The 17,654-nt window shown below is 40.5% G+C and overlaps 1 protein-coding gene and 1 non-coding gene across 5 annotated transcripts in view; one reads left to right on the top strand and one right to left on the bottom strand.

Moving 5' to 3' along the window:
• The window catches only part of LOC103464935 (tensin-2), a 30,965-nt gene extending 16,854 nt beyond the window's left edge, over positions 1-14,111 (top strand). For 2 of the 4 annotated variants that reach the window (XM_008409348.3, XM_008409352.3), the window contains 24 exons: positions 2,135-2,167; positions 2,256-2,305; positions 2,747-2,930; positions 3,017-3,067; positions 3,842-3,964; positions 4,053-4,117; positions 4,619-4,702; positions 4,790-4,902; positions 5,036-5,096; positions 5,337-5,412; positions 6,107-6,236; positions 6,830-6,895; positions 6,987-7,103; positions 7,193-8,611; positions 8,731-8,881; positions 8,987-9,840; positions 9,964-10,095; positions 10,531-10,623; positions 10,836-10,913; positions 11,017-11,094; positions 11,215-11,383; positions 11,618-11,686; positions 12,027-12,056; positions 12,633-14,111. In XM_008409348.3, coding sequence (XP_008407570.2) covers positions 2,135-2,167; positions 2,256-2,305; positions 2,747-2,930; positions 3,017-3,067; positions 3,842-3,964; positions 4,053-4,117; positions 4,619-4,702; positions 4,790-4,902; positions 5,036-5,096; positions 5,337-5,412; positions 6,107-6,236; positions 6,830-6,895; positions 6,987-7,103; positions 7,193-8,611; positions 8,731-8,881; positions 8,987-9,840; positions 9,964-10,095; positions 10,531-10,623; positions 10,836-10,913; positions 11,017-11,094; positions 11,215-11,383; positions 11,618-11,686; positions 12,027-12,056; positions 12,633-12,777 — 4,371 coding nt within the window. In that variant the 3' untranslated portion in view covers positions 12,778-14,111. Of the gene's footprint in view, positions 1-2,134; positions 2,168-2,255; positions 2,306-2,746; positions 2,931-3,016; positions 3,068-3,841; positions 3,965-4,052; positions 4,118-4,618; positions 4,703-4,789; positions 4,903-5,035; positions 5,097-5,336; positions 5,413-6,106; positions 6,237-6,829; positions 6,896-6,986; positions 7,104-7,192; positions 8,612-8,730; positions 8,882-8,986; positions 9,841-9,963; positions 10,096-10,530; positions 10,624-10,835; positions 10,914-11,016; positions 11,095-11,214; positions 11,384-11,617; positions 11,687-12,026; positions 12,057-12,632 lie in introns of those variants that run through there. The other 2 variants (XM_008409349.3, XM_081607290.1) reach the window with 2 other exon arrangements.
• Positions 14,112-14,817: 706 nt separating this feature from the next.
• On the bottom strand, positions 14,818-14,889 carry trnaq-uug (transfer RNA glutamine (anticodon UUG)). Its single transcript has one exon. It is a non-coding gene; the product is annotated as a tRNA-Gln (tRNA).
• Positions 14,890-17,654: the final 2,765 nt, after the last annotated feature.

Below are 17,654 nucleotides of genomic sequence, written 5' to 3'. Positions count from 1 at the left end.
TCTGTGTGTTTACTTTTGGATTTTTACTTGGGTACATTTGTTTGTCTGTCTCCCTGCTGTTCCTTCCTGGACTCAATTTATTCTGTTAATTACCATTATTAAACCTGTTGAATTATCCCCCATGGCTTGATCACAGTGTTTATTCTTTTGGGTTCATGTGGATGATCTGCCCACATCTGTGCCTAGAGACATGAAGGTATTAAAGTTGGAAGTTTTTGGTTTATGTTGTACAACAATCAGTGCATAAACAAGTATGACAGCTGTTATAAATATTTCTTAAATTTATTGGACGAAATACCACAGAGTCCTCCTCCGTCCTCACACCACCCCTCGTTGCTGTGCACAGTTCTAGTGGCAGCGTGAAGAAATTTCTGCCAATATTTATGCCACTTGTACAAATTTTAACAGATGGATGATTGTAGTTTCTTTGCCTTTATGCACTTGGTGTTGCTAGAATTTTAACTTTAAGCGGCGCTGCAAGACAATACCACCTACACTACTCACACAAGTAGCCTGAACCATTGACACATGACCGGATGGATCCACGTACCCACATTGTTGTTTACACCAAATTCCATCTGAATATTGAGGCTGAAATTGAGACTCGCGAATCCAGTCCACTAATTTTGCTCAGCCTGTGTGAACTCTGGTCTCATTTTTAATGTTTTTTTTTTTTATTGTTGCCTCATTCTGCATCCGACACACTTTGGTTGTATTTTGCCCTCCTTTTCTGCCCGGACGTCTCTGGCTTCTGATATCAACAAGGCATTTTTACCCACACATCTGCAGCGAATTTTCTGTTTTCTGTTCTTGGTCCGTTCTCTTTAAACCGAATGCACTGAACCTGTTGTAGCTTCTGAAATACTCAAGCTGGCTGTGAAACTGTGCCACTTTCAACTTAAATCCCCTTTTCGTCCATTATAATGCTTGGGCATCTTCACCTTGTCTAGATTTACTAAATGTATTCAGTTGATGCCACGTGATTGACACTTTTTTTTACTGTTTCTTCTATCAATCAATAAAACAAGTGTACCTAATAAAATGCAGAGTATATATCTTAAAAAAGCGGGGTGGGAGCTTAATTTATTACAACCAATCAGGTTACATAGTAAAGTCTTGCAGTGTCCAATGGGAATTCTCTTTTTATCTTCTTTTTCTTCTGTTGCTGTAGTTGTAAATCTCTGTTGTTGTCAAGAACTTGACACCTGTCAGTGTTTGCCACCATTTAACCCCCACTGTCTGGCTTCCCTGAGATACCACTGAGTTCGTCTCAGCTGTTCGTTTAATTGTTCAAGAGGTCAAAAGTTTATAAGCTGATCTGGTGTCATATTTTCTGAGCTGAGCAGAAATCGCAAATTTTATATTTTAAATACTGTAGCAGTGGCGTATGGGTTTACACCAGTAAGTCGAGATCTCAGTATGACTAGTTCAGAATAAAAGAGGCAGCAATGTGGAGATATTTTTTTGGTGGCGTTATTGTGTCCTTTTCAAAGGGCCTCAGCTTCCCTGTGTGTGTTTTTGATTGTGTGTTTTGCCTTATGTTCTAGTTATTGTTGAGTCATCAGAAGCGTAGGACTGCACAACACATGTGCAGACTTTCCGCAGCAGTGAATCCCTACACCATCTTTTTATAGGATAAATAAAAAGATATAAACATTTATATTAAACTTTTGATGTGTTTTCCAATCTCTATCTATTCATTCTTAATGCCAAACCCTACAAAGTTAAGAGAAAAGGGCAACTGAAGTCTCTGAAAATGTTTTCAGCTGCTGCTGCTTGGAGTGGATCAACATCTTTATGTATTGATAAGTTTATTTCTTAATTGACAGTTTCTCATAATTGTTCTCTCTTTTCTTTTTGTCGTGAGAGATTTCAATATTTATGCCAAAACGTCTTCCAACCATCTGCTGGAGATGACAGCGGAGGAATGAATTTTACTACCCTCCTCATCAGCATTATGTTCTTCCTTCTCGTTCCACAGTTGTTCTCCATTCCTTTCTCGCTGCTGGAGTGGAGCCAGGCGCGTTAAATCAAACAAATGACGAGATAACGAGCTAATTTATTCCCAGTCTGCGGGAACGGGTGCATTTGTTTACTCCTGCAGAATCTAACCATATGCTTCCTTTCCTCTCAGGTGCCCACCGCCTGCATCCCCGTGCCAGATCTGGTATGTTTGTGCAAATTTGAATATTTCATTGTGCTTCGTTGTGTTTCATTGCAGAGAGTGTACCGCTCTTTTCTGTCTTCTTTCTCAGCACAGCTCCACAAAGTCAGTGTCACAGAAGAAGAGAGGCTCCTTACCAAGGTAGCAAAAAACTTAAAAGCCCCTCGACATGCAGAGGGACGAGTGTGGGTATTTTTGTATTTATGAAAGCAGATTTGCAGTGGCCCTCAAAAGTGTACACACAATTTTGATTAAAGCATATTCAAACATTTTTCTACTTTGACATTATCCAGTGCAATTCCACTTATTTTGGTTCGTGGACTCCTTAGCCCGGACAAGTAGAGAACACAGGAGATTTTTTGTCGCTTGAGGAATACAAGCTGTACTTGCTGGAGGTTCTTGCTGCTCTCTCAGCGTTGCTCCAGGGCTTTTTACTATCTTCCCTCTCCAATTTCAGCCTAGTCTTTTCCTCGAGTTTAGAAAAATGTCTAGTTTGAACAATGTTAGGACTTAAATGTCATTGACTTGGCGCCGTTGTCTGTTTCTGACGCCCTCAAAGAGTGGATTCTCAATCTTTTCCAGGAGGAAAAGCGTTGAACAGGTGATGGAACATGTGATGGAGGGGCACTACGACTTCGACCTCACTTACATCACAGAGAGAATCATCTCTGTCTTCTTCGTGCCAGACCTGGAGGAGCAGAGGTACCGGCAAAACCTGCAGGAGGTGGCATCTATGCTGAAATCTAAGCACCAGGACAAGTTTCTGGTTAGTTTAATCTACTGACAGAAATAAAGAAAGAGCTAACCCCTGACCAGTTACTGATATTTGTACATGCTTCTGGCTTCATTCAGCTTCTGAATTTATCAGAAAAGAGACATGACATCACCAGACTTAACCCCAAGGTAAGAGTATTTCCTCCTGAATTTGGTGCAAGGTGCTATTTAAACAATAAAGGTTCTCAGAGAAGTTTATGTACTTTCTGAACTTGATCGCATTCTGTTTTGTGAAGACACAGGAAATGTATTTTATTAGGAGCTGATGTGAAAACAGAGCAGTGGACATTTGTGCGGTTGAAGGAAAATGATTGAATTGTTTCAAGGTAGAGGACACTAATCAGAAAAGTAGAAAAGAGGCCGATGGCAAATGCATGGGACACTAACACCGCACATCACCCTGAACACATCGTTCTCAGGACGCTGGTTCTCAGGACCAGCGTCCTGAGACAGGACGCTGGTCAGAGCTGATGAGAAGATTGAAGAAAAATCTTTTAGAGTCAAAAGACTTGAGACTGGGTTGGAGATGTTCTTTCTAGCAGGAGAACTGTCCTTAAAAAAAAACAAAAAAAACACCGCTCTAACAGAACGATCGCAAGACAGCAAAAAATTTGTCTCGAGACAACATGCACACTAACCTTTTCACAATTTAATCTGTAGAAACTGCGAAACCATGAAAAATATCATTTCCGATTTAAAATCACGCAAAACTGAAATCCGATTAAAGAATTTTGAAGCTTTTAGCTGTTCCCAGACAAACCGTTAAAAAGTTTGAGGGATAACAACATCTTGTGTCATACTGTTCATTTGATGTATGTTAGTCTATGAGGTGGCAATACTTGGTTTTGCATCAGTAAAAAGATGTATGATAATCCTAAACATCGATCCTCCTCTGATACCCAGGTGCAGGACTATGCTTGGCCTGATTTGCACGCCCCTCCACTGGACAGGATTTGTGCCATTTGCAAGGCCATGGAAATGTGGCTGACCTCTGACCCTCACAACGTCGTGGTTCTCCACTGCAAAGTTGGTGCAGCTCAAAGACACTTTGGCTAATATGTTGTGAAAGAGAGAGAATAATCTAATTTGCTGCTCTTTGTCTTTGCTTTCACAGGGAAAGAAAGGAAAGACAGGGGTGATAGTGGCAGCTTACATGCACTACAGCAAGATCTCAGCTGGGTAATGTGCAATATTATAAGCTACTGAGACACATAATTAAAGCAATCTCCAGTTTTTGTAAAGCTTTGACCTGCTAGCACTGATTTTACCCAGTTTAGATTTGCCAATACGGCAAGAAGGCATAAGAGCAGCATTTAAAATATTTCTCTAGATTTCTCTCCATAGTGGTCATAAATGTTAATATTAGGACCAGAGGTGGTATAACACTGTGTGTGTAAGACGTAGTTTACTCTGAAACAGGATTTTAAAAGTAAAAGATAAATTAACTAAAGAGTTTCCCTTTTTAAACTGTCTTTATCATCTTTCCTGGTCTTGAGATTTGGACAGTTAGCATGGTGAGCAGAATGTAGATGTTCACCTTCAATCTCCAATCTCTTTTAATTTTCTCTTTTTACCAACCTCAGTAACTTTAATCGTCACACCTTACCGACACAGTTTTTTTGTGTGTTTTTTTTGCATGTTTGCCTCTACTTAAACCAGTTGTTTTTCTTGTGCCCTCAGCGCAGACCAGGCTCTCACGACGTTGGCCATGAGGAAGTTCTGCGAAGACAAAGTCTCTTCCTCCCTGCAGCCCTCTCAGAGCAGGTCTGACATTCACCGTTCGCCGCAGATTACGTCGCCTTCCTAATCACATTTTCGCTCTCGCCTCACATCGTTTCCTCTCTTTAACAGGTACATCTACTATTTCAGCAGCTTGCTGTCGGGTTCCATCAAAATGAACAGCAGTCCTCTGTTCCTTCATCAGATCCTTGTTCCCTCATTACCAAACTTCCAGTCAGGAGGAGGTCAGCTTCTGCTCTGTCGCGGTTTTGTAGTAATTATAAGGGTGGAAATAAACAGTGTTTTTAAGTTTTAAATGTAAAACAAAGTGAAGCCTTCCCCAGCAATTTTTTTTCCCCCCCACAACTTTTCTTGCAGGTTTTTATCCTTTTCTGAAAATCTACCAGTCCTTACAGCTGGCTTACACCTCTGGTGTCTAGTAAGTATTTTGCAATATCTCAGTGACCTCTCACCTCCTATGGGTGAATATGTTTTCCATCCCTGAGTCCCCTCGACAGGTGCTCACTCTGCATGTTACCGTCTGTGTTTAACTGTAGCCTGGTCTGTGCTTACATTAAAGAAAGTAGTGGTTACCTGTGTTTTATCCCACTGAAGCATGTTGTTTTATGTATGTTTTAACCAAACGCACCTTTTTTTTGTTCTTTTCACATTCTCACAGTGATCCTCAGAGCTCTAGAGCAAGAAAACTGTGTGTGACCATGGAGCCAGCTTTATTATTAAAGGGTGACATTATGGTAAGTTTAGTCATTTTTTACTGATCCCAAAACTTTAGTTTGATTTAAATCCCATTTGTAATCACATGTAGGTACAATGCTTTACAAAAAGTAGGAGTACCTCGTGAGCTTTTCCATATTTTGTAATGTTACAGATGCAAGCTTCAGTTTATCCCATTTGGGATTTTGTGAGACAGAACAACACAAATTAGTGCATGTTAGTGAAGTGGAAAGAAAGTTATAGATTGTTTTCAAACGCTTCAACAATTAAAAATGTGAAAACGTGTTTTGTATTACATTTATATTCGACCACCATTTACTCTCTGAGCTCTAAATAAAATTCAGTTTGATCTAAGAAAAGTAATTGGACTACAAAACAGAGTTTGTCTAAGAAGTTGCTCTGGTCGGATGAGACCAAGATGTTACTTTTTGGCCTTCCTTCTCAACTCTGTGTGGTGAACGGTAATACCGCAAATAACAATGCACATCTCCCTAAACATCCATGCACAGTGGTAGACACGCGGTGCTAGACATGACCTGAACACAGGACACGTCTAGAATCCTGCAGCATGTCTCCCTTAGTGGGTTAAAACATTACAGCAGCAGGCCCTTAGCCACCGTAAACAATAAAAATACCTAACTTAAACTCACATAGTTTAAATTTGAGATGTTCCGCCTGAAATTATCCTCAATTTCTGCTCCCCTGCCTCTTTAGGTGAAGTGCTACCACCGACGGAGCCGAGCGGCTGAGAGGGAGGTCGTGTTCAGAGTCCAGTTCCACACCTGCACAGTTCACGGAGCACAGCTGTGGTTTGGAAAGACGGAACTAGACCTGGCCTGCACAGGTACAAGGCGTGCATCCCCGGAGCATGCTAAGAATATTCAGCATCTCTGCAGCGCTAAAATGTTTTGATACATGTTACGAATGAACAACTAGCAGTCCTGTTGTGCATTTGTGTTGCTGACTTGACGACATGAATCGAGAGCCACTTTCTCCTCTGACCATTGTAGTGTTAGAGTGGGCCCTAAAGCAAATGGCAAACAATGACGTCAGCTTAGATGACAAGAGATGCTTACACATGGAACCTCTTAGTTGCAGTGTTAGTTACAGAAGTCACTCAGTGCAAAATGCTGACACATGTATAAAGTATGATTTATAGAACAATATTGCCCACAGTGAGACTTCAATTTCAAAAGGAAAGCTTTGTTTCAGATGACAGCCGTCTCTGATGTGTTCTGCTCTATTTATTAAAACCATTCTCATTCTTTCTGCTCTTCCTGTTTTCTATTCTAAAAAGAGTAAAAGCAGCATTTATTTATTTATTAAGTTTGGTTTTTCTGCTTCATAGATCTCACCCTCCGGTTGACATTTTTTCTCACTCTCTGCGGTTATGCTCTGGATATTTTAGTCTCCGTCTTTGTTCCCATCTTTCTGCAGATGACAGATTCCCTCCAGACGCTACGGTGGAGTTCATCTTCGCAAACAGTCCAGAAAAACTCAAAGGTATTTTCATCTTTCTGTCTGTCACTGCACATATTTGTATATTAAATTGTGGTTTGTGTTCCACTTTGTTTCAATAAATATGCTTTAAAAGGTCGAGAATACCGCAAAAACGACTCTTCTGTTAAAGTAGACTACAAAACCTCAGACCCAGTGGTCAGATGGGATTCCTATGAAAACTTAAATCTTCACCATGAAGACAGCATGGAAAGTAAGAAACATTCAAACTAGAACAGACTCAAAACTTGATGTTAAAATCAAAGGTAACATAAGTTTTGTTTGTCTTCACCATTCCATCAGATATCGCTCACACAAGAGGCCCTCTTGATGGCAGCTTGTATGCACAAGTGCGGAAGCGACGCGGACCAGGTGCAACTTCCTCAGCTGCTTCGCCAAATGGATGCCTTACTAGCAGCCCAACTGTGAAACCCCAGACCCAGTCTGCCTCCAGACCACAACCATTCGCATTCAATTGTAGTCCCAGAGGCTCTGCAGTCTCTTCAGATCGACTGAGTGAAACATCTCTGTCGGTTGACTGTTCTGAGAAAGAAGACCCTGACTGCACACCTAGGAAAGAAGATGTGGAAGATAAGGCAAAGGAGAAGAGGAGACAGAGAGAGAGGGATAGAGAAACAGCAATTTTGGATGATGGAGATCCTTCAAGTCCAGGGGTTATGAGACAAGAGCACTCCTGCTGTGGTCAAGCAGCTGCAAGATGTAGCGACGCAGGATGGGAAGGGGACAGAGATCTCTGTCTTCCCAGTGGTCGATTTGTTGGACATTGCAACAGCATTAAGAAGCATCCAAAAAGCCAAACTCTGCCAGCCCTACCCTCCAAATCTATGTCTCCTCCTCCCCAATCAGCCATTATGGAGCTCTGCCATCGCCATAGCGCTCACCCTGTAGCTGAGTTAACATGGGAGCGCCCAATCCATCCTCCATCCCTGCCCTGCCTCAACAGGTCTTGCTACCTTTACCCAACCCCAGAACATGCCCTCGCTCACAGTCACACTTTGCCTGCTTCAAACAGATGCTACCTCGGAGAGGAATGTCGCCTCTTACACTATCCCGACCATGGATCAGGCTCTCACCCATCCCTCCAACCGCAGCCTGGAAGCCCTTACAGAGAGGTTTTCGTCAGTTCGCCCAAATCTTCCTCCTACTGCCACTGTCAGGACTGCTCCAGCAGGCGAGAACATCCATCAACCTCAGCTAAAGTGTTCCAACAACTGCACTCAGACCAAGCTGAAAACACACACTGGCCAAAAGGAGCTGGGGTACAACGGTTGAGAGAGGCACCTCTACTTTGGGAAACGGAAAAGTCATGGGAGCTGACAGGAAAAGCAGAACTCTGGCAATGCAAGTCACCGCTGCCGGCATTTCATCTCTACCACCCTACTTTGGAGCAGGTCTCAAACCTAGAGCAGCCTAGATTTGCTATTGCACAGGATCAAAACTACCCCATTCCTCAGTCTTTGATGGATGTAAGGGATGGAGCCAGCAGTGGGTACCACACCCCTCTACAGCCCCGACACTCATGCCCTTGTGCTCCCTATCAGTCTTCTCCATCTGAAAGCCGTGAAAGCCGGGGTTATGCCTCAGGATATCACTCTGGATCAGCATCACCTATGCCAGCAAATAGCCCGTCTCCAGGAAGGGGAAGGCTGCCTGATATCCCTCTGGGATCCAGAGATCAGTCACACACTGAGCAGCACAAAGGTGAATATTTAATTGTTAGGAGTTTGATATCTTGCTATCAAATTTAGCCTGCATTGTTGGTTCTAGTAGTGTTTTCTATATATCCTTTGTTTCACAACTTAAAATCTTTCCTGTCAAAGTGGAAAAAGCCAAGACTGTTGCAGAAGATGATATACCTCAAGACTCAGAGAGTAAATCTGATGTTCGCTGTCAGTCAAGCACCCCCGGAGGCGACTCTGATCATGACTACACAGTTATTGGCCGCAGCAGCCCAACTCACACAGAAGACAGGTTGGTAAACCTTTTTGTTTAGATATTTTCTGACACTGGTCCACGTCTTAAGATATGCATAAATGCTCAATTTGTCCCATATTTTGCTTTTTTTTTTTTTATTAGTGCGAACACTGATAGCTCCAATCAAAGCCTAGAGGCTGGGACCCTTTTGGAGTCTGACACAAATGCAAGCAAACCTGTCACACCACTATCAAACAAACAAACCCAGAGTTCAACAGTAACTGCAAATCCTACAAAAACCTCAACAGAGCCATTTCTGAAAGGCGATAATGAGCTTGCAGTTGCTGAGGTCAAAGAAAGTTCAGATGAAAAGACCAAATCAAACGTTTCAAACTATGCCACTGTCATCATCTCTCCAGTCCAAGTCCAACTCAATGGGACTGCCCTTCCAATAAATCTTTCATCTGACTGCAGTAAAAGCTTGAACATGAATCCCTCTAATAATCTAAGTTCTAGTCTTTCCTCTCCTACCTCTTACGGCTCAACAGATAGACAGTCTTCTCCTCAGCGCTTCAGCTCTGCTAATGACAAAGCAGGACGAAGACTTATCCCAGACCAAGACATCTCAGCAGACACTAAACCCCCTTCACCTGTGCCAGATGGATACCATACACCCACCTTCCCCTTAGCCTCGTACTATTACTCATTGCTAAATGTTCCTCATGTGCCATACACTGGGTACACTGCCGTAACAATCCCCGCCATCCAGCCACCACTTCCCGAGAAAAAACGATTTTCCTCCACAGCAGTGTCCCCGAACGGACATATTGCTTTACTCCACACTTCCTCGTGTCCTTCGCCAGGGCACCATGTTACTTTTTCCCCTGCTGTGGGAGATCAAAGAAGGGAATCTGCACAACACAGCTACACGGAAGAGGCAGAGACTAGGGTCAATTCTAAGTTTGTCCAGGACAGCTCCAAATATTGGTACAAACCAGGCATCTCCAGAGACCAAGGTAAGGGTCACAAAGATCTGAGAAAGCACCATCCATGTTTTGATTTATTATTTTCAAAGAACCTGTAAATAGCGTGGTAAGGAAAAAGTTTCCCAGGTCACTGATTTGTCTTTTCTACGACAGCCATAGCCGTGTTGAAGGACAAGGAGCCAGGGGCTTTCATCATCAGAGACAGTAACTCATTCCATGGGGCTTATGGCCTTGCTCTTAAGGTGGCCACTCCTCCTCCCAATGCCAACGTCACTGGAAACAAAGGTACTCTTTCCACACTTTCTTTGCACATTAAGTATTTATGTATTTCTTTACTTTATGTAATTACATATAAAGTCTATGGGTCTGTCTGTGCTGAAAACGTAATCTACCCAAAGAACAACATCCTGATTATAAGCAGCTGGTTTGAGCCTTTGTAGGGCGGCTGGACTCAGATAGGCAGAAGACAAGGGACGGATGACTAGACTAAAACTAACAAGAGAGTGAGAGATAAGAGGGCTGCACATCCTTTTTGACATGTAATTTATTTATGGTTACATCATGCTGCATGACCTGTTTTTGTCAGTCCATCTCTTCTTGTCCCTTACAATAGTGTATATCAGACAGGTCTGAAGTTGATCCAGCTGGTGAACACCACACACACTCCTGACAGCATGACAGCCTGTCTTATTTTTTTCCTCTTTTTCTCCTGTTTCACAGGAGACCCTGTGGAACAGCTGGTAAGACACTTCCTCATCGAGACAGGGCCACGGGGAGTGAAGATCAAGGGCTGTCAGAATGAGTCCTACTTTGGTCAGTTATTTTGTAGAGCTAACTGTATCATGCTTAACATATTCCGTTTTTTTTATGAGACGTAAAGCTGATTAGTTAAACCTATAAGCCTTTAGGTGTTGTTATTTAATTGGTGCCCCATCGAGCTGCCTGTATTTATTGTTTTAATCTCTTCAAATCTGTCACTGCTGTGAACGCTGTTTGTTTCTTTTGTTATTCTCCCTTTGTCTCAGGAAGCCTATCTGCTCTAGTGTACCAACATTCAATAACTCCCATCTCTCTGCCATGTGCCCTCCGCATCCCAGACAAAGGTAGTATTTTCAAACTCAAATCTAGGTATATTTTATAAATCTGCTATGAATGATGCAACAATTTTATTTTTTGGTAAAGTAGCTAAAGTTTACCATATTTCAGATTTGGTTGGGGAGCTTCAGGAGATGCAAAGTGCAACAAATACTAGTACTGCTGCTGACCTCCTTAAACAAGGAGCAGGTACAATATAGACTTATTCATTGCATGGTGCAGTTTTCTTTTTTGTCTTTGAACATCTAAAACTGCTCGAGATGTATGTTTGACCTCATGTACATAATTTGCATTTTTACACTGATTTAGCATGCAACGTGCTCTACCTGAATTCGGTGGAAACAGAGTCTTTAACGGGGCCAGAGGCTGTTTCCAAGGCGATCAAGTGTACGAAGGCTCTAAGTCCACGCCCAGTTCCAACAGTGGTCCACTTCAAAGTGTCTTCACAAGGGATCACCCTGACTGACAGTAAAAGAAGGTACGTTTTGTGTAGTGATCATTTTTCACATGGTTACACACACATAGATCAGTTTGATTAAAAAACAGCAAACAAATGTAAGACGTGTCATGACAAGCTGTCCTGATAAAACGTTTTTGCCTCCGCGACTGATACTACAGTCTAATTCTTTGAATTCTGATGAAGGCAAACATACATAATCCTCATGCAAATGTCAAAAAGAGACTTGTCATGTTTTCTTTTTTGTCTGTGCAGAGTGTTCTTTAGGCGGCATTACCCAATCAGCAGCGTCACTTTCAGCAGTCTGGACCCACAAAATCAGAGGTTTGAAAAAGCAAACACACACTGCCACTGCATTTTGTGAAAACAAAGAAAGTATTGGTCCGCATCTCTACATGCAGTGTCTGCCGTCTTTAATGAATGTCATAACCAAAGTTCCCTTGCTGCTGCTGATGTAAAAGATGCCTTCTGTGTACTTTAAATTTTACTAAAACAATGTTTAGCATAAGTTCTACTTTCGAGCAGCTTCTCTGTGGTTTCACTATGATATATATGTACGTAAACTCTAATTTCTAACAAGTGTTTTTAGAAACTGACTCCTTTTTTTGTGTGTTTTTCATGTATCTGGATGTTTTGTCTGTGTCCCTGTATGTCCTTGCTTCAGGTGGACTAATTCTGATAGCACATCAAGCAAGTAAGTGCTTGTGTTGTGTTTTTTTTTGTTGTCGCAGTGTGTTTGTAAGTTTTGCATGTCTTTTTGGCTCAATCACTTCTGAAAATAAATGTTGTTTTCCATCAGTTAGACAGGCGAGGGAAAGAAAATCTGTTTGAAAGCATGTGTTTGCATTTCTAACAGCAAAACTTACTCACAATTGTATGTATTTATTATTTTACTTTGAAGTCATTTGAAATGCCTCATCATAGGGCATAGTGTACACAATATATTCAGATAATTAATGGCTCCATTGACCCCTTCAAAAACCATTAAATTCAACTGATCTAATTTCCTCGAATGTCATAAGTGCTTAAAGTCAAAAAGCATGCAAGCTGCTTCTAAGACAATAGTGAAAGAATTGGTCGCTCTCAGGAGCTAAGTGAATATCAACATAGTACCATAGGATTTCACCTTTTTGCGGATTGCCAAAAATAGAGCATGGGTTTCCAAGGTAGCCCGTACCTATATTTTCCGACTATGGTGGTCTCACGTTGCAGGTGAAACTGCCTATATAGATCCACAGCAGAGTGGTTTATTGCCCCCTCTCTTTTGCAGGATGTTCGGCTTTGTGGCGAGACGGACTGGGACAACAACAGAGAATGTGTGTCACCTGTTTGCAGAGATGGATCCCGAGCAGCCAGCTGTGGCAATCGTCAACTTCATCAACAAAGTCATGCTAGGACCACAGCTACGAAGATGAGCAGCAGAGTTATTGGAAATTATGCACTATTTAAGCATCACAAGGTGCTTTTGACACATTTTTAAATAAGTGGGGGGTTTTTCAGAAGCTATATTTTTCTTTGCCTTTATGCAGTTGAGCACTTTTGTGCAATGTCGTGTGACTGTTTTTGTATCACAATCCAATTTTATAGAATTTGTTTTTTTGCAGGATGAATTGTTTTGAAGTTCATTTGCCAAGCAGGAAATCGTATGAGTTGTTGAAAATGCCAAAGATTGACCTAACATTGCCAAATGAGATTGAAACATGAGTTGTTTTTCCTTTTAATTTTTTTAAGCATGTTTGTGTGATTTTTCTTTTTCTTTTATATCTTTACTGTGTTTCAGGCACTGCATGTGGTGTACAACTAAATATAAAAATCACATCAAAGGAAACTCATTTACCACATATATTTACCTAAAAATAGACTTTTAAAGCTATACAGAAAGAGGTTCATGAATGTGGACAATGTGGTAGAAAAGTAAGTTTCACTTTTAAAAGGCAAAGTGGTATAAATGCAGATGTTTTCTGAATGTAATGCAAGACAGAGAAGCGTAAGTGATTTAAAGAAAGGACTTTGTAGAAGCATAAGTCTCAGAAAATCATAGAAAAATAAAAACCTTCACACTAAAAAATATTTTTGACTACCTGGAAATAATTCATCTTTAAACATAGTTATCACACAGAAAAAAAGCATGCAATTGAATATAATATTGCAATTGCATTGATGGTTTTTTAACCCTTATCAGATAGATATAAGATGCATTTTATTTCTAACACAATCTGATATAACGTATCTGATACTGATTTCTAAATGTATGGGATAAAAGGTTCGCTTCTGTAATTACATGCCATCAGTTTTAGGAAACAGATATGACGTTTATATCTGAATTGGCTAACTTTGGAAAATCAGCAGCAAACCCCTTCAATAAAACTCAAAAAAATAAGGCAACACATTTGTGTGAGATGAAAATAAATAGGATACAATAGCTCCAGTTAGAGTAAAATATACTTTGACAGGTATCTCTTTTGATCTTTTATATACATATCCGTGAAAGAATTATATTGAGGAATGCCTTGCATTTCTTTGGAGAGAAATGCAACCTAAAACCAAAGTTCTGTTTTAATCATTTTTCCTTATTTTCTACATGTATCCCTTTGGTACTTTTATATGACTGACAGTATGATCCTTATTTTCATATGGGATGTGTATGTTAAAAAGTAATATATTTTAGGTATTTGATGTGTTAAAAAGAATGAAGGGATGATGCATGTCATATTTGACCAGAATATTAAACCAAGATCCTAAATTCAAATAGAGATGTGTGTTTAATCATTCCTGTGTACCATTTTACTACTTCTCAATTATTCGCCATCATGTTTTTCCATTCTATACTCCATAATGGGACATTTTTCACGGTCCAACCTTTCACATTAATGGTTGACTGGTTACATTCACTATGTTACATTTACTTGAGTAACTTTTGGTGAAACATTACTCTTCAGAATCGTTTTACTTCACATGCTTTTTGTTTTCACCAGAGGAATATTATTATGATCCATCACTGCTCTTACTTGAGTAAAATTTCAGGATTATCTGTACTTTTTCCCTGTTTTCACATGTGTTAATTAGGCCTACATACAGTAAGTATTGATTTCGCAAATTTTATGTTGAAGAAATTTAAACCTTTTTGGAAAAGTTCAACCTCAATGCTATTTATTTCCATACAATGAGAATAGCTGTTATCTGTAATTTCTTTTTCATTATATTTTTTAAAATACCAGAATTTCCACATATTTTTGTCTGATATCATTTCTAAATATTAAATCAATTATTCAGTACTTGAATTTCCTTTCTACCTGACTTTTTTTATTCTTGTGTGCTTACTCTGAAGGCTACTTTTTAGCTTTACTTGAGTAAAAATAAGTTGAAGTAGTGGTCCTTTTAAATGAGTACAATATTGGGGAGCTTTACCCACCTTTGTAGGTCGGACACTCTTTCCGAATGGGGATAAAAAGACGAGGTCCCACCGAGATTTGAACTCGGATCGCTGGATTCAAAGTCCAGAGTGCTAACCATTACACCATGGGACCAACTGCGTGCAGTCGCACCTCATATTGTGATATAAACCTCTAGTTTTGACGATGGGGCTGTTGTTACACGTCTTTCTACAGATAACCAAACATTGCATTTGTTGACGATTCGGAAGCTCTTTTTTAAAATTATCTGTTAGCTAACTTATGCTAGCTCGGCTAGCGTCTCGCTTAAAAATTGCTATCGTGTGAAAACGGCTTCCGCCGGGAGTGTGTGACATCCAAATGTCTGCAACACGCATTCAAAGAGAGGTTTACGTCTTTGTATTGACTACTGTGGACATAATAAAGCAATACTAAAGCAATACCAAAGAGTCGTGTTAAATAATTAGCAACAATGTCTTTCAGTTACCTTGGATTTTCATTATCTGTACTGGTTTCTGTTCAATTTACCAGAATAAAAGCGAGGCTTTCAAAATAAAAGTATGACTTATGTGGTGCTCGTATTCAGTCTTTGAACGTCTTCAAATTGTATCACGTTAAAACCAAAACCTTCAATGTGTTTTATCTGATAATTGCGAAGTGGAAGGAGAAGGACAAACTGTTTTCAACAGTTTTTCGTTTTTTTTATTTATTATTTATTTTATTTTATTTATTTATTTTTATTATTTTTTTAAAGCAAGGCTTGATAATAAAAACTATCCCAAACTTGAGGTATTTTACAGATCATTTTTCATTCCATCCGGGATTCAGCCTATGGCCAGTCTGGTAGAGCAGCAGATGTCAACAGGACAAATATTAGATACGCACTACTGTGTCAACAGCAGTGTCAAAAAGAAAGCCATTATTGACAGAAACTAAGTACATTGTTTTATTGCTGTCACTTTTAGACCAACTAGATTTTTCAGAAAGTTTGATCCCCCTATTTTGTGATAATAAATCATATTATCATTCTGTTTAAAATTCCCACACATTCATCTTGTCAAAAGTCTAGACTGTTTTAGACCAATGCGCAATATCCACAGTTCTCAGTTCTTTAGATGTGTCTAGGCCCAACAGTTTCATGCATTTCATTTTTATAAATATGAAATGCAATAGGGGCTGCACAGTGGCGCAGTTGGTAGAGCTGTTGCCTTGCAGCAAGAAGGTTCTGGGTTTGATTCCCGGCCCCGGTCTTTCTGCATGGAGTTTGCATGTTCTCACTGTGCATGCGTGGGTTTTCTCCGGGTACTCCGGTTTCCTCCCACAGTCCAAAAACATGACTGTCAGGTTAATTGGCCTCTCCAAATTGCCCCTAGGTGTGATTGTGTGTGTGCATGATTGTGTGTTCTGTGTGTCTCTGTGTTGCCCTGCGACAGACTGGTGACCTGTCTGGGGTGTACCCCGCCTCTCGCCCGAAACGTTAGCTGGAGATAGGCACCAGCAACCCTCTCGACCCCATTAAGGGACAAGGGTGCAAGAAAATGGATGGATGGATGAAATGCAATAGTTGCAAATAGACTGTTCCAGTCTGTGTCTGAACCTGGGTGATACTTTGTAAAGGCCTCCACAAGAACAGAGAAATTCATGCACCTCTCACTGACAGGTGAAAATACAAACTGACATCATACACCATTGTTGAAACTTGTTGAGACTGTCTGGGCAGAACCTTTTTTTTTAATGTGGTGTCAGACAATTATAATGTACGAGTGATGGAGAAGATGGGACATACGAGGACTTCCAAAAGTTCTGTACTAGAGTTGACGTGAAGTACAAAACGTCCTTGCCAGAAGCAACTTTGTTCTTGTTTTGGCACCACAGATAAACGAACAAACTTCTCTGTTTGTGCCAAACATGTATTGATGTTATGCTTCTTAATCTTCAGTTGCTCGGAAACAACAAATTATTTGTACTTGCTGGAATTTTTTTTTTTTTTTTTAATTGATAGGTAGTCATGAGTTTAAAAAGTCATAAAATTTTATGACGCAGTTTTTTCGCAGGGAGCAGCATTTGTGTGTTTATATCTTCCATGCATATATCCACTAGAGGGCGCTGTAAACACTACAGTAGAATGTGTTGTGAGCAGTAACGTTTCCATTTTGCAGAAACAGAAAAGTCCTCAGGAGGAATCTGAAGGATTTCTCTGTCTGCGACTTTCTCATCACATTAATAATTTAGATAATTATATATATAGTAACTATTTATATACCCCCCCCCCCCCCCCCCCCCCCCAGAGTCTAATAACTAAATTTGTGTTAGTGACGTTATGAGAAAATTAAGGCAACTAACCTTTGGTCTTTCAGGTTTAGGCCAAAAGAATCCCTTTAATGCTAAAGTATGAGAGGAACTTCAACAATCTTTAAGGCCTTTGTCACAAGTGCCTGGATAGATTTTTAGTGGTTTTAAAGGCAAGAAAAAGAAATCCATTGGCGCAAACCTCCTGACCTCTTAGTGCTTTAGGCTATGTGACACACAAAACAACAACTACAGTACTACAATATTTGTGCAGGCAGGAAAATGCAGGAGTGGGAGCACCACTACTATCCTGAAACTTCTGGAAATTCTAACCTGTAATGTTTTCCAAAGCACTATGGACTGCCAAGCTTGTGGCTGGGATGTGTTGTGAGCCGCGTGAGTGTCTCTCTTGGAAAATGTCCCCCACACGTTAGATGTTTACTCCCTTTGAGGACCCATGCTGTTTACATCGCCTGCTGTATGGATTTGCCAAGCAGGGTTCTGCATCTTCCGTATCACACGTTGTGACGCAGCTGCTGCAGCCCGAGGTTTCACACATGTGGCGGATTGTGGGCATGTTTATAGCCACAGTGAGCCTCCGTGTTTACATC

Source organism: Poecilia reticulata, chromosome 5 (assembly GCF_904066995.2).
Source record: "Poecilia reticulata chromosome 5, P_reticulata-male-v2, whole genome shotgun sequence".
Taxonomy (NCBI): domain Eukaryota; kingdom Metazoa; phylum Chordata; class Actinopteri; order Cyprinodontiformes; family Poeciliidae; genus Poecilia; species Poecilia reticulata.
The sequence above is the reverse complement of the archived record's forward strand: the minus strand, read 5'-3'. Positions and strand labels throughout refer to the sequence as shown.